Source organism: Bombina bombina, chromosome 3 (genome assembly GCF_027579735.1).
Source record: "Bombina bombina isolate aBomBom1 chromosome 3, aBomBom1.pri, whole genome shotgun sequence".
NCBI classification, from domain to species: Eukaryota; Metazoa; Chordata; class Amphibia; order Anura; family Bombinatoridae; genus Bombina; species Bombina bombina.
In genome coordinates, this window is record NC_069501.1 from 800434634 (window position 1) to 800452253 (window position 17620).

The following is a 17620-nucleotide window of genomic DNA, read 5'->3' on the forward strand; positions in this document are numbered from 1 at the left end:
TACAATTAAATACAATTAAATTAAATAAACTAAATTACGAAAAAAAACTAAATTACAGAAAATAAAAAAGAAATGACAATATTTTAAACTAATTACACCTAATCTAATCCCCCGAATAAAATAAATAAGCCCCCCAAAATAATAAAATTCCCTACCCTACACTAAATTACAAATAGCCCTTAAAAGGGCTTTTTGCGGAGCATTGCCCCAAAGTACACTACAAGTGCTAAACAGTACACTAACACCCAAAAACTACCTATTAACCCCTAAACCGAGGCCCCCCACATCACAAGCACTAAAATTAAATTTTTAACCCCTAATCTGCCGAACCGGACATCGCTGACACTATAATAAATATATTAACCCCTAAACTCCCGCACTCCCGCCTCACAAACATTAGTTAAATATTATTAACCCCTAATCTGCCATCCCTAACATCGCCGACACCTACCTACATTTATTAACCCCTAATCTGCCACCCCCAACGTCGCCACAACTATGCTTAAGTTATTAACCCCTAAATCTAAGTCTAACCCTAACCCTACCCCCCTTAAATATAATTTAAATAAATGTAAATAAAATTCCTATCATTAACTAAATAATTCCTATTTAAAACTAAATACTTACCTATAAAATAAACCCTAAGCTAACTACAAAATAACTAATAGTTACATTATAGCTAGCTTAGGGTTTATTTTTATTTTACAGGCAAGTTCTGTTGGATGAAGACTTCTCCCGGTAAGGTGATCTTCAAGGGGTTAGTGTTAGGTTTTTTTAAGGGGGTATTGGGTGGGTTTTAGAGTAGGGTTGGTTGTGTGGGTGGTGGGTTTTAATGTTGGGGGGGATTTGTAATTTTTTTTACAGGTAAGAGAGCTGATTACTTTGGGGCAATGCCCCACAAAAGGCCCTTTTAAGGGCTATTTGTAATTTAGTGTAGAGTAGGGTTTTTTTATTTTGGGTTTTTTTTTTATTTTGTTAGGGGGAAAAGATTAGGTGTAATTAGTTTAAAAATCTTGTTATTTTTTTATTATTGTCTGTAATTTAGTGGGGGGGGGGTTTGTACTTTAGATAATTTTATTTAATTGTATTTAATTGTATTTAATTTACGGAATTAATTTAAAGTGATGGTAAACTCTCCCCTTTATAAAATCAGATCTGGAATGTAAGCGTTATTTTAGATGAAGTTTAATTAATTAGCTGTAATGAAGATGCAGTATAACTTAGTTATTAATATAGATATGAAATTCAAATACTGCATGCTCCTCCACCCACTTCAAAAGTAAACTTTTCTGTGAGCTAACAGATTGAATTGTTGTCCAATCAGCGCTCTCCCCATATGGCACTTTTGTTGTAGCAAGAGCATTGATTGGAGAGTAATTCAATCATTTAGCTGACAGGAAAATTGACTTTTGAAGTGGGTGGTGTAACGTGGGGTATTTGGATTTCAAAACTATATTAATAACTAAGTTATAGCGCATCTTCATTGCACATGATGAATAAAACCCCATCTAAAATAGCGCTTACATTCCAGATCTGATTTTTTAAAGGGGAGAATTTACCATCACTTTAATTATAGTGTAGTGTTAGGTGTAATTGTAACTTAGGTTAGGTTTTATTTTACAGGTAACTTTGTATTTATTTTAGCTAGGTAGTTATTAAATAGTTAATAACTATTTAATAACTATTCTACCTAGTTAAAATAAATACAAACTTGCCTGTAAAATAAAAATAAAGACTAAGCTAGATACAATGTAACTATTAGTTATATTGTAGCTAGCTTAGGGTTTATTTTACAGGTAAGTATTTAGTTTTAAATAGGAATAATTTAGTTAATTATAGTAATTTTATTTAGATTTCTTTTAATTATATTTAAGTTAGGAGGTGTTAGGTTTAGGGTTAGACTTATGTTTAGGGGTTAATAGCTTTTATATAGTGGTGGCGACGTTGGGGGTGGCAGATTAGGGGTTAATAAATGTAGGTAGGTGGCGTTGATGTTAGGGCCAGTATATTGTGGGTTAATAATATTTAACTAATGTTTGTGAGGCGGGAGTGCAGCGGTTTAGGGGTTAATATATTTATTATAGTGGCGGCTACGTTGGGGGCAGCAGATTAGGGGTTAATAAATGTAGGTAGGTGGCAGCGACATGGGGGCGGCAGATTAGGGGTTAATAAATATAATATAGGTGTCGGCGATGTTTGGGGCAGCAGATTAGGGGTTCATAAGTAGTGGTGGTGGTGTCCGGAGTGGCAGATTAGGGGTTAATAATATAATATAGGTTGCTGCAATGTCGGGGGCAGCAGATTAGGGGTTAATAAGTGTAAAATTAGGGGTGTTTAGACTCGGGGTTCATGTTAGGGTGTTAGGTGTAGACATAACTTTTATTTCCCCATAGGAATCAGCCAATCAGATTTTTCCTACCATAATTCCGATTGGCTGATAGAATCCTATCAGCCAATCGGAATTGAAGGGACGCCATCTTGGATGACGTCCCTTAAAGGAGCCTTCATTCGTCGGTAGTCCGTCGGGAAAGAAGGATGTTCCGCGTCGGCGGGATGAAGATGGATCCTGAAGAAAGAAGATTGAAGACGCCGCTTGGAAGATGACATCACCCGGATGGAAGACTTCTTCAGCGCCGCCTGGAGAATCACTTCATCGGATGGAAGACTTCTTCAGCGCCCCTTGGAGGATCACTTCTGCCGCTCCGGATCTCCTCTTCGGTTCCATCGGTGGCTCGGCTGAGTGAAGACGAATCAAGGTAGGATGATCTTCAGGGGGGGTAGTGTTAGGATTTTTAAGGGGGGTTTGGGTTAGATTAGGGGTATGTGGGTGGTGGGTTTTAATGTTGGGGGGGGTTTGTATTTTTCTTTTACAGGCAAAAGAGCAGTTTTCTTTGGGGCATGCCCCACAAAAGGCCCTTTTAAGGGCTGGTAAGGTAAAAGAGCTTTGAACTTTTTTAATGTAGAATAGGGTAGGGAATTTTTTTATTTTGGGGGGCTTTTTTATTTTATTAGGGGGCTTAGATTAGGTGTAATTAGCTTAAAATTGTTGTAATATTTTTTTAAATGTTTGTAACTTATTTTTTATTATTTTTTGTAACTTAGCTTTTTTTATTTTTTGTACTTTAGTTAGTTTATGTAATTGTATTTAATTGTAGTTATTTGTAGTTAATTTATTTAATTAATGTAATGATAGTGTAGTGTTAGGTTTAATTGTAACTTAGGTTAGGATTTATTTTACAGGTAATGTTGTATTTCTTTTAGCTAGGTAGTTATTAAATAGTTAATAACTATTTAATAACTATTCTAATTATCTAAAATAAATACAAAGTTACCTGTAAAATAAATATAAATCCTAAAATAGCTACAATGTAATTATTAATTACATTGTAGCTATATTAGGGTTTATTTTACAGGTAAGTATTTAGTTTTAAATAGAAATAATTTATTAAAGTATAGTGTAGTGTTAGGTGTAATTGTAACTTAGGTTAGGATTTATTTTACAGGTAAATTTCAGTTTATTTTAGCTAGGTAAGCTATTAAATAGTTAATAACTATTTAATAGCTATTGTACCTAGTTAAAATAAATTGAAATTTGCCTGTAAAATAAAAATAAATCCTAAAATAGCTACAATATAATTATTATTTATATTGTAGCTATATTAGGGTTTATTTTAAAGGTAAGTATTTTGTTTTAAATAGGATTAATTTAGTTATTAATAGAAATATTATTTAGATTTATTTAATTAATAATTAAGTTAGGGGGGTGTTAGGGTTAGGGTTAGACTTAGGTTTAGGGGTTAATCTGCCCTCCCTAACATCGCCGCCACCTACCTACAATTATTAACCCCTAATCTGCTGCCCCCAACATCGCCGCTACTATAATAAAGTTATTAACCCCTAAACCTAAGTCTAACCCTAACACCCCCCTAAGTTAAATATAATTTAAATAAAACAAACTAAATTTACTATAATGAAATAAATTATTCCTATTTAAAACTAAATACTGACCTATAAAATAAACCCTAATATAGCTACAATATAACAAATAGTTACATTGTAGCTATTTTAGGATTTATATTTATTTTACAGGCAACTTTGTATTTATTTTAACTATGTACAATAGCTATTAAATAGTTAATTACTATTTAATAGCTACCAGTTAAAATAATTACAAAATTACCTGTAAAATAAATCCTAACCTAAGTTACAAATACACCTAACACTACACTATCAATAAATTAATTAAATAAATTAGCTACAATTATCTAAACTAAAATACAATTAAATAAACTAAACTATATTACAAAAAACCCCCACTAAATTACAGAAAATAAAAAAATTACAAGTTTAAACTAATTACACCTAATCTAAGCCCCCTAATAAAATAAAAAAGCCCCCCAAAATAATAAAATGCCCTACCCTATCCTAAATTACAAAGTAATCAGCTCTTTTACCAGCCCTTAAAAGGGCTTTTTGCGGGGCATTGCCACAAAGTAATCAGCTCTTTTACCTGTAAATAAAAATACAATACCCCCCCAACATTACAACCCACCACCCACATACCCCTACTCTAAAACCCACCCAATCCCCCCTTAAAAAACCTAACACTACCCCATTGAAGAGTACCCTACCTTCAGTCATCTTCACCCAGCCGAGCAAAATTCTTCATCCAAGAGGGGCAGAAGAGGTCCTCCATCCGGTTGAAGTCTTCATCCAAGCTGGGCAGAAGAGATATTCCATCCGATTGAAGTCTTCATCCAAGCGGCATCTTCTATCTTCATCCATCCAGAGCGGAGCGGCAGCATCCTGAAGACCTCGGACGTGGAACATCCATCCTGACCGATGACTTCCCGACGAATGACGGTTCCTTTAAATGACGTCATCCAAGATGGCATCCCTTGAATTCTGATTGGATGATAGGATTCTATCAGCCAATCGGAATTAAGGTAGGAAAAATCTGATTGGCTGATCCAATCAGCCAATCGGATTGACCTTGCATTCTATTGGCTGTTTCGATCAGCCAATAGAATGAGAGGTCAATCCGATTGGCTGATTGGATCAGCCAATCGGATTGAACTTCAATTTGATTGGCTGATTGAATCAGTCAATCAGATTTTTCCTACCTTAATTCTGATTGGCTGATCCTATCAGCCAATCGGAATTCGAGGGACGCCATCTTGGATGGCATCATTTAAAGGAACCGTCATTCGTCGGGAAGTCGTCGGCCAGGATGGATGTTCCGCGTCGGAGGTCTTCAGGATGCTGCCGCTCTGCTCCAGATGGATTATAGAAGATGCCGCTTGGATGAAGACTTCAATCGGATGGAGGACCTCTTCTGCCCCACTTGGATGAAGAATTTGGCTCGGCTCGGTGAAGACGACTGAAGGTAGGGAGATCTTCAGGGGGTTAGTGTTAGTTTTTTTTTAAGGGGGGTTTGGGTGGGTTTTAGAGTAGGGGTATGTGGGTGGTGGGTTGTAATGTTGGGGGGGTATTGTATTTTTATTTACAGGTAAAAGAGCTGATTACTTTGGTTCAATGCCCCGCAAAAAGCCCTTTTAAGGGCTGGTAAAAGAGCTGATTACTTTGTAATTTAGGATAGGGTAGGGCATTTTATTATTTTGGGGGGCTTTTTTATTTTATTAGGGGGCTTAGATTAGGTGTAATTAGTTTAAACTTCTTGTAATTTTTTTTATTTTCTGTAATTTAGTGGGGGGGGGTTTGTTTTATAGTTTATTTAATTGTATTTTAGTTTAGATAATTGTAGCTAATTTATTTAATTAATTTATTGATAGTGTAGTGTTAGGTGTATTTGTAACTTAGGTTAGGATTTATTGTATAGGTAATTTTGTAATTATTTTAACTACGTAGCTATTAAATAGTTATTAACTATTTAATAGCTATTGTACCTAGTTAAAATAAATACAAAGTTGCCTGTAAAATAAATATAAATCCTAAAATAGCTACAATGTAACTATTAGTTATATTGTAGCTATATTAGGGTTTATTTTATAGGTAAGTATTTAGTTTTAAATAGGAATAATTTATTTCATTATAGTAAATTTAGTTTGTTTTATTTAAATTATATTTAATTTAGGGGGGTCTTAGGGTTAGGGTTAGACTTAGGTTTAGGGGTTAATAACTTTTTTATAGTAGTGAAGACGTTGGGGGTGGCAGATTAGGGGTTAATAATTGTAGGTAGGTGGCGGCGATGTTAGGGAGGGCAGATTAGGGGTTAATACAATTTATTATAGTGTTTGCGAGGCGGGAGTGCGGCGGTTTAGGGGTTAATACATTTATTATAGTGGCGGCGATGTCTGGTCGGCAGATTAGGGGTTAATAAGTGTAGGTAGGTGGCGGAAAGGTTGGAGGCGGCAGATTAGGGGGTAATAAATATAATATAGGTGTCAGAGATGTTAGGGGCAGCAGATTAGGGGTTCATAGGGATAATGTAGGTGGCGGCGATGTCCGGTCGGAAGATTAGGGGTTAAAAAAATGTATTATAGGGTTTGCAATGTGGGGGGGCCTCGGTTTAGGGGTTCATAGGTAGTTTATGGGTGTTAGTGTACTTTGTAGCACTGTAGTTAATAGCTTTATCTTCCGACGTTAGCCCATAAAGCTCTTAACTACTGACTTTTTTTTGCGGTTGGAGTCTTGGCGGTAGAGGGTCTACCACTCACTTCTTCCAAGACTCGCAATACCAGCGTTAGGCAAATCCCATAGAAAAGATAGGATACGCAATTGACATAAGGGAATTTGCGGTAGCCTCGAGTCGCAGAAAAAAAGTGAGCGGTGACCCTTTCCTGCCTGACTCGTAATACCAGCGTTAGATAAAAAGCAGCGTTAGGACCCCTTAACGCTGCTTTTTAAGCCTAACGCAGAACTCGTAATCTAGGCATTAGTGTTTTTTATTTTTCGTGATTTTATTTTTGGTAAACTTAGATTTTTTAAATTTTTCGTAGGATTTTTTTTTTTTTGGTTGTAATTTAGATTTATTTATTTTTTTTTTTCGTGTTAGGTTTTTTAAATTTGTAATTTAGATATTTTAATTGGTAGTATTTTTTATTTTATTAGAATAGTTATGTTACGTTAATTTATAGTTTAATGTTAGGTTTATTTTTATTTACAGGTAAATTTTTATTTATTTAAATAGAGTTATATTGTAATTTTAATTTAAAGTTAGGGTGTGTTAGGTTTAGGGGTTAATAGTTTAATTTAGTGATTTGCAATGTGGGGGGGGGCTTGCAGTTTAGGGGTTAATAGGTTTATTTAGTGGCAGAGATGTGGGAGGCCGGAGGTTTAGGGGTTAATAACTTTATTTAGTGGCAGTGATGTCGGGGAGCGGCAGAATAGGGGTTAATAACTTTATTATAGTGACGGCGATGTCGGGAGCGGTGGAATAGAGGTTAATAACTTTCATTAGTGTTGGCGATGTTGGGGGTGGCAGATTAGGGGTTAATAACTTTATTTAGGTGGCGGCTATGACGGGGGCAGCAGATTAGGGGTGTTTAGACTTGGGGTATATGTTAGGGTGTTAGGTTTAAACATAACTTTTTTTCCCATAGACATCAATGGGGTTGCGTTATGGCGATCGCCATTAAGCACTTCAGGTGTTAGTTTTTTTTATAACACTCTCTCCCCATTGATGTCTATGAGGAAAGCGTGCACGAGCACGTCAAAGCAGTCCTTGGATTTTGTGCAGTATAGAGCTTAAAGCCACCATATCACAATTACAAGGAGGCTTTTCAGAAACTCGTAATGGCAACGCTATGGAGGGTGAAATAACGCAACTTTTGTTGCGTTCGTTTTGCACCATCTTTAGCGCAAATCTTGTAATCTAGGTGTATGTGGGCACCATCAGTGACTGATATTTTACCCAATATCTTAATATTCAAATGATTAGCCAAACCAACACAAAGAGCTGCTGCACTAATGTTTATTAAAGGGACAGTAAAGTCAAAATAGATAGGGCACATTTGCTTTGTTCTTTTGCTATTGTTTGTTGAAGGCTAAACCTAGGCAGGCTCATATGCAGATTTCTAAACCCTTAAAGGCCACCTCTTATCTCAGTGCCTTTTATTAGCTTTTCGGAGCTAGACAGTGCTAGTTCAAGTGTGCCATATAGATAACATTGTGCTTACTACCGTGGAGCTATGCACAAGTCAGTATTAATTGGCTGAAATGCAAGTTTGTAAAAAAAACACTGAGATAAGGGGCAGTCTGCAAAATCTTAGATACAAGGTAATCACAGAGGTAAAAGGTGTATTCATATAACAGTGTTAGTTATGCAAAACGTGGGAATAAATCGATTATCTTTTTAAGCAAAACAATTTTTCAAGTAGACTATCCCTTTAAATTTGGCATGTAGAATTGATTGTTTAGTATGTTTATTTTGTGTGTACGGAAAAAGCAACTGTTCCTAAGATATGAAGGTATATAAATTAAGAATCAGTAGCAGAGGTATTTGGGAGTTCTAGTCCTGGATATCAGTCTGTATTGTTCTGTAGCCTGGAAAAGAGTGAGTACCTGCAATTGTGTGTTGTTAATAGCAGCATTATTATATTATTATTATTATTATTATTATTATTAATAGTGGAAGTCAGACCATACACATTACACACAGACAGCACATACACACTCTATATACACCACACACACAGCACATACTGCACTGACACACACCACGCAAACATTACACATAGGCCACACAAAGTACAAACATAAGGGGAAAAAATAACCCCCCTTACACTAGATAATTTAATACTATCATATAATAATAAAATATAGGATTTGTTTGGTTGTATTAATGCAAATGTATATACTAATACAAAGATAGATAGATGATAGATAGATAGATAGATAGATAGATAGATAGATTGATAGATTAGATACTGCACACAAACACACACACACACAATATAGATATGTACAAAACAAGTCATACACATAATACTTTCAATAAAATATTACATTTTTACATTTGTAATTATTTTTAAAATTATTTTTAACAATCATAAAGTTTGTGATAATTGACTTACATGTATTAAGGATTTGTTTAGTGGCAGATGCCTAATTTTCTTAAATCTGTGTAATGTGAGTAACATTTAAGTTAATCCACCTTAAGTGAGCAAACATGAGAAAGGCTGTATGCGAGGCAGAGGCGGTGTTTGGAGCTGAATGCTTCTTCATGAGGCAAGAGGGATACAGGATCTATTGGGGAACGGTATCTGATACTGCACCTGCTAAATCTGAAGGTGCAATTACTGTTTGGAAATAGGTGTGCTTCTTTCACTGTGCCTTGTGCGCTTCACTGCTGTGGATTACTATTGCTGGACTATATCATTCAATCATATAATGTTGAAGGTGCATATCAGAACATAAAGGGATCTGCATTATTGTTAACAGCAAACTGGAAAAAAATTACTCAAAAAGTACAGGATCTTGATGCTCGCTAAAATAACACTGGGCAAAGGAGTCTGCCTTATTTTCATATGCTGAAGAATTGGTAAAAAGCAAAGTGCAATCTCATTAAAGTGGGAATTGGAAAAACACAAGAAAACGCAATTCTACCTGTGGTTCATTTTGGATAGTTTATGAAGCCAATGTTCTGCTTTTTATATTATTTACCTGAACACACCTTTTGCAGTCATGTCTGCTAAGCTTCTAGTGATTTTCTTCTTATTGTCAGTATTTCGAGCTTGGTAAGTGATATTAGATTTTACAGTGATTTTTCTTTTTCTTGTAATCACTTCTCTTGATGATGTAGGATTCTAATTGTTGGATTATTTTAAAGATTTTAGAAGCTCATATACAACAGTCTGTTTTTGTGTTTTTGAGTGTGTGTGTATGTATATACAAATATATATATATTTCCTAACATATATATTGTTTCTCTTAAAAAAGATAATAGTTACATTTTGTTATAATAACTAACTAGTCATTAAGTTCTGGAGGTCTTATTTAGCTGGGTCCATAAAAATTAGAGAGATGTTTCATTCTTCCGTGTTTTCCTTTTCAATACTTGGTGAATCCAGGCCAGTGTTAACTCGAAAATGTTTTGCCTGCTGTTGTACACAGCTTCTCTATATGACTTCCCAATATTATTTTATTCTCCTGTAGCGTTGTTTATTTTCGTTTAACAGTATTTACATTTTCTTTAACAGTTTAAACAGTAATATAACGTATCAAATTATTTGCTTCTTTTTTTTTTTTTTTTTTTTTTTTGTGAACTGACGCAGGAAAATGCAGAGAACTAGTTTCTAAAGAGCTTTTTATGTTGAATATATAGCTCAACAATTGGCAAAGGTCAGCCTAAGTGAATCTAAGCATATGGTCATCAAATCATGTACCATGTATTGAGTGCTTCAATTATTTCAGTTATGTTTTTTGTAACTCGTAAAATACATTGAGCAGTAGAGCTGTGCTTAAATGATGTGTGGGGAAAGTGGAGGACCAATTTACTGTAATAGAATTGTAAATGTTTGCTGCACTCTCTTGAACACACACAGGCACACACACACATACAGGCACACACACACACACACACAAACATAGCTGTATCTCTCTCACACACACACACACTGCACTCTCGCTCTCTCACACTCACACACATATAAACATATACATATCTCTCACACACACAGACACTGCTCTCTCTGTTTCACACACACAAACACACACATACACACAACATACACACTGCTTTCTCTTTCACACACACATACACACTACTCTTTCTTTCCCACACACACACACACATATAAACACACCGAACTGCTCTCTCTCACACACATAAATATTTTAAATGTATATGTTTGGTACTCATTGACACACATGTTTACACATACATCTCTCTCACACACTGCACGCTCTCTCTTTCTTACACACAGACACATTGCTCTCTCTCTCTTTGTCTCCCACACACACACACTGCTCTCTATCTCTTACACACATTGCTTTCTCTCACACACCTCTCTCTCACTCACTCTCTCTCACACACTCACTCACTCTCACACACTCACTCTCTCTCTCTCTCTCACACACACACACACACACACTGCTTCCTCTCTCTCTGTCTCTCTCTCAAATACACACTGCACGCTCTCTCTTTCTTACACACAGGCACATTGCTCTCTCTCTCTTTCTTTTACTCCCACACACACACACTGCTCTCTCACACACACTGCTCTCTCTCTCACACACACACCCTGTTTTCTTGCTCACATGCACACTGCTTTCTCTCTCTCTCACTCACACACACACACTGTTTTCTTTCACAGGTACACACACAAGCACACATTGCTTTCTCTCTCTCTCTCTCTCTCTCTCTCTCTCTCTCTCTCTCTCTCTCTCTCTCACACACACACTTCTTTCTTTATTTCTCACCTACATACACACACTGCTTTCTTTCTTTCTCGCCTACATACACACACTGCTATCTCTCTATCACACTCACACACATACACTTTCTTTCTCTCTTGCTCTAAAGGTTAATATGCTTATTCATTATATTTATTGGTCAAAATAGTATCAGGAAAAATTGAATAAGATGCTTTTTGGCTGCATACATGTTGTGTTCTATAATACACTTTTATTTTAAGACATATGCTAAGCATTTTATTCCTGAATATAAAGCCATTAAATCACTCCATCCAGCTCTGTCAGGGGAAGGACTGCCTATAATTATAGTGTAATGGAATTTGATGCATAATTTACTGTAGCTCTTAAAGTCCTATTTTCCTTCTCAAAAACCTTTTTCAGGAAATATTCTTTGGAAAAAAAAAGTCTTGTTTATTTTTCCATTTAAAGATTTTTAATTAGTTAAAGAAGAAACCATAGGCTATCAGGTTAGTTAAACAATTTAAAAATATAATGTCACTTGACTTTACAACATTGGGCTTTGTAATTTTCTCAGCTGAAAAGCTTAGGAAATACTAAAATAAATATGATTTTCACAGGTACTATAAAGGGTCTATTACCTAATAGATGGTGTAATATACAACAAATGAAGATTGTGGCTTTGCCTTTTTCAAAATTATGAAAACAAATGTGTATATAGTATTATTATTATTATTATTATTATTATTATTATTATTATTATATAATTGAAAGTCATTATTAAGCAGTTTTCTTTAAAACGTTTTTTTTTTTTTTCAACATGTAAATTTGCAAGTAAATGGTAAGTTTGGAAACAAATGACAAGTTAGAGTTCTGACATTGAACTATTTTACGATTTATAAAGAAAAAAGGTAAATAAAAGATTAGTTATGTTATATTATCATTATTTTTCTTCTCATACAAATACACATAAAATACATATAACTTATATATATATGGTATACACTGTATATTTTTTAGCCCAGGGGTGACAAACTTTTTTGAGAGTGTGGGCCCAAATTGATGATTATCTTCAAAAGAAATGCCCTCGGTACATTTTTAACGTTTCTAAGGGGTGTTGAACAACATTTCTAAGGGGTGTTTAAATTGTTTTCTTAGAAATTCCTAATCCATATCATTTGATAAAGCCATACTAATTATATATATCATGGATTCCTAAATAAATTATCAACTACAATTATAGACAATAACACCATGTTAGCTAATTTGTTTTCAGTTGGATCTTGGGCACTCATGTCATCAGTCCAACATGTCTGTCTAAAATCATGTTTCCTTCTTACTGACTGTATGTAAGATATGCATTTACTAATTACAAAATTGCTTTTTAATAATATTAGTAAAGCTCAAAAGCAAAACAGATAGCAAAAATGTATTATATATTTTAAATGTCTTCTTAGATTATTAGAAATATACTTATTTGTAAATTATTTCTGCAGTTCTAGGAAAATTGAAGATGATGAATATGAAGATTTAACAGTAAACCAAAAATGGGTACTGGCACCAAAAACACAAGACACTGATGCCACACTAATACTCAACAAGTTGCTGAAGGAATATGATAAAAAACTGAGACCAGACATTGGAAGTGAGTTTGTTTATTCATTTTTTCATTATCATACACACAAAAAACCCCACAGAAATCAATGTTTTTATTGTACTGAAGGCCAGGTGATGTTATGTTAAATAATTAGAAACTGCTCAAGGACAAACTGTGGTCTGACATAATTAAAGTTAGAAACAATTAACAGAATTAATTACATTGCACATATTGTCATTATTTAAAAAGCCTTATCTACATTATAATACAATATGTATAAAGGAAGCAAACTGTTGTGATTGTTTCTATGCCATTTAATGCAGTTGGTAAATATGGAAAAAGAACATTTGGCAAACATATAAACCAGACATAAGAAGACTTTAATTCATCACAAATATTAAGGTTTAAAATAATTTCCAATGTAATTTTCCTGTAATTTAATTATTAGCATTTTGTGTGTATAAGTTCCTTGCCATTAGAGAAACTGGATTACATTTTGCAACATTCTCAACAGTAATTGTTTGAACTGGGTATAGGAAATCACCTGTATGTTTCCTAATTGGCTGCAGCAAAGGAGATAAAAAAAACAAAAAACTATTTAAGGGGCGTGCAATGCTTTTCAAACAATTGTTTATATATATATATAACATGAACATATAACATTTTTTAATATCCCTTTAACATATTCGTCAAAACTGGACTTTAAACCTCTTTTGTGCTGTTTTAGTTTAAATATATATGTTTGTTTGTTTCTGTCACATGTTCAGTTACTTTAGGAAAATACTAATACTTTAGATGCATGTAATTAATTTCAGTTTCCTCTAAGTACTGTAAACATGATGCCTTGAAAACCAACATTATTTATGAATATTTTTTTATTGCTGGAAAAATACTAGATTTATTCTGTCCTACAAAAAAGACAAAGTTAGTCTTTGATTATAATTGTATACTTATAGGTGTGTGTGTGTGTTTCTGCATTTATTCCAACATAACCATGTGTGATTTTGTATGTGAGCATGCGTTTGTATGTATGTGCATGTGTGTATGCGTATGTGCATCTGTGTGTGTATGTGCAGGTGCATCTGAGTGCATGCGTGCATGTGTGTATGTGTATGTGCATCTGTGTGTGTATGTGCATCTGTGTCGTTTCATGTGTGTATGTGCATCTGTGTACATGCGTGTATGTGTATGTGCATATGTGCATTTGTGTATGTGCATCTGTGTGCATGCATGCATGTTTGTATGTGTATGTGCATCTGTGTGTGTATGTGCATCTGTGCATGTGTGTATGTGTCTGTGCATGTGTGTGTATGTGCATCTGTGTGCATGCTTGCTTCTGTACAAAGTCTTGAATAAATTAAATGTAATTTCACTATATGACTTTTACTTATTTATTTAACCCTTTGAGTGCTAAGCACTTTCCCACCTGGGTGCTAAGCACATTTGAGTTTTTTTAAATTTTAAATTTTTAATTTTTTTAAAAAACTTTTTTTTAACCATTGGAAAGGTTAGGCCATTACCTTTCCAATAGTAGGTCTTGGGGGTCTGTAGCTGCTTAGATGCCTGAGATACAGGCTTCTAAGCAGCATACCCCCTTTCCCTATATTGTCCATTGTCTTTTTTACATAAAGTTGTGCGGTGACTTCATCACGTCATTACGCTTGACGTCACCAAGCAAAACGGGAAGCCCCGGCGATGCCTGTCACTCTACAGGCAAGATCGACGGGGTAGGAGCGGGTGGGAGCCCCCAGATCTCCCTCAAGGTGGGAGAGTGCTAGCGACGGCTCTGAGCCATCGTTAGCACCTGAGTGAGAAACTCTGCAACGGCTCAGAGCTGTCGTTAGCACTCATGGGTTTAATCATTTTCTATGCCGTGCATCTCGGTTATGCAGTGTGTTCAGTTGTGTTTCTGTAATGCCACTAAAGCGATCAGTCATTTCTATGATGAGTAGAAGAATAGGGTTCATGGGAGTTTTTATGTAATATTACCATCATAATAAGAACATAATGAATTTAATCTATAAACTGTGACAGTGCTGATCTGCTCTAAATAACCATGATAATTAAGCTCTTAACAAAGTTATAAATACTGTACAAAATATCTTACTACTGTTTATAGTTTAGCCAAGACAGTAAGCAATTATTTAGAATGTTTCTGTTGTTTCAATTTACTGATTATTTACTGATTACTAATTAATAATAATTATTAATTCAAGACTTATTTTAACACCATTTTGTAAAAATAGAAAGTTACTGAGAACTAGAACTAGAAGTCAAGGACATAGGTCTTCCCTTTTAGTACACATAACTCCCAATTAAAGGGACAGCCTACTCCAGAATTGTTATTGTTTAAAAATATAAATAATCCCTTTATTGCCCTGATTACCTTGTATCTAAGCCTCTGCAGACTGCCCCCTTATCTCAGTTCTTTTGACAGACATGTACTGTATTTTAGACAATTAGTGCTAAATAACTCCATGGGAGTGATCACAATGATATTTATATGGCACATATAATCTAGCACCGTGTAGCTGTGAAAAAATGTCAAAATGCACTGAGATTAGAGGTGACCTTCAAGGGTTTGTACATTAGCATATGAGTCTACCTAGGTTTAGCTTTCAACAAAGAATATCAATAAAAAAAAAGCAAATTTGATGATAAATTGGAAAGTTGCTTAAAATTGCATGCCCTTTCTGAATCATGAAAGTTTAATTTTGACTAGACGGTCCCTTTAAGTTACATACAATATCTGACCTAATCAGATAACTCTCTCTTTGGTAATCTAAAGACTGACTTTTTTTGCATCTTAATGTGTCAGAGTCTTCAATGCACTCATTAATGTAGTAAATGTAACCCCAGAGTAGTATATTTCCTTCCCTGTCTGGCTACCAAATACAAGTACAGAATTTTCTTTTAATTTTCTATAATTGGGTGGTACAACAAGCCATAAGCTATTCATTACTATCAGTGCACTTGAGCCGAATATGGTATTTTTATGATGCATTAGTGATGTCGCGAACATAAAAATTTGGGTTCGCGAACTGCGAACGTGAACTTCCACAACTGTTCGCGAACGGGCAAACCGGGCGAACCGCCATAGATTTCAATAGGCAGGCAAACTTTAAAACCCACAGGGACTCTTTCTGGCCACAATAGTGATGGAAAAGTTGTTTCAAGGGGACTAACACCTGGACTGTGGCATGCCGGAGGGGGATCCATGGCAAAACTCCCATGGAAAATTACATAGTTGATGAAGAGTCTGGTTTTAAGCCATGAAGGGCATAAATCACCTAACATTCCTAAATTGTTTGGAATAACGTGCTTTAAAACATCAGGTATGATGTTGTATCAATCAGGTAGTGTAAGGGTTACGCCCGCTTCACAGTGACAGACCAAACTCCCCGTTTAAAGGGACAGTCTACACCAGAATTTGTATTTTTTTAAAAGATAGATAATACCTTTATTACCCATTTCCCAGTTTTGCATAACTAACACATTTATAATAATATACTTTTAACCTCTATGATTATCTTGTATCTAAGCCTCTGCAAACTGCCCCTTTTTTCAGTTCTTTTGACAGACTTGCAGTCTAGCCAATCAGTGCCTGCTCCCAAATAACTTCTCGTGCACGAGCACAGTGTTATCTATATGAAATACGTGAACTAACACCCTCTAGTGGTGAAAAACTGTTAAAATGCAATCTGAAAGAGGTGGGCTTCAAGGTCTAAGAAATTAGCATATGAACCTCCTAGGTTAAGCTTTCAACTAAGAATACCAAAAGAACAAAGCAAAATTGGTGATAAAAGTAAATTGGAAAATTGTTTAAAATTACATGCTCTATCTGGCCTAGACTGTCCCTTTAACGCACCGCAAACAACCGCAAACAGTCCATTTGCACAACCGCAAACTCCCCATTTGCACAAGGTTGGATACCAAGCTAGCCATGTCCCATTCCTTGTCCATACTGATGTCATTGAAGGTCTCTTCCTCCACCCAGCCACGTACAACACCAAGGGTCCCCGAAAGGTGACAACAAGCCCCCTGGGACGCCTGCTGTGTTTGGTCTTCCACCTCCTCAAAGCCACCTTCCTCCTCTGACTCATCTTCTTTAGACTCCTCTCTCTGTTATAAGGTGTGTTAAGTAGTTGTATTCCTATCAGTTTAATCCCTGTTACGTCCCCTATCAGGGGACGTGTATATGGCATCGATTTTAGGAACCGGGAGATGGAAAAAGATGCTTGGTCGGTCCTCCTACTTCAAATTTGGGGCACTGCGCGTGCAATCTAATGTGCCACCAGATAGGAGTAGTGTGTTAAGTAGTACTATTCTTATCAGTTTAATCCCTGTTACATCACCTATCAGGGGACGTGTATATGGCATCGATTTTAGGAACCGGGAGATGGAAAAAGATGCTTGGTCGGTCCTCCTACTTCAAATTTGAGGCACTGCTCGTGCAATCTAATGTGCCACCAGATAGGAGTGGTGTGTAAGTAGTACTATTCTTATCAGTTTAATCCCTGTTACGTCCCCTATCAGGGGACGTGTATATGGCATCGATTTTAGGAACCGGGAAATGGAAAAAGATGCTTGGTCGGTCCTCCTACTTCAAATTTGAGGCACTGCGCGTGCAATCTAATGTGCCACCAGATAGGAGTGGTGTGTAAGTAGTACTATTCTTATCAGTTTAAT

At 35.5% G+C, this 17620-nt stretch overlaps 1 protein-coding gene across 2 annotated transcripts in view; it reads left to right on the forward strand.

Moving 5' to 3' along the window:
- The first annotated feature begins 9645 nt into the window (after positions 1-9645).
- GABRG3 (gamma-aminobutyric acid type A receptor subunit gamma3) overlaps positions 9646-17620 on the forward strand; it is a 1437912-nt gene continuing 1429937 nt past the window's right edge. For both annotated transcript variants that reach the window (XM_053707720.1, XM_053707721.1), the window contains exons 1-2: positions 9646-9698; positions 12831-12979. In XM_053707720.1, coding sequence (XP_053563695.1) covers positions 9646-9698; positions 12831-12979 — 202 coding nt within the window. The remainder of the gene's footprint in view (positions 9699-12830; positions 12980-17620) is intronic.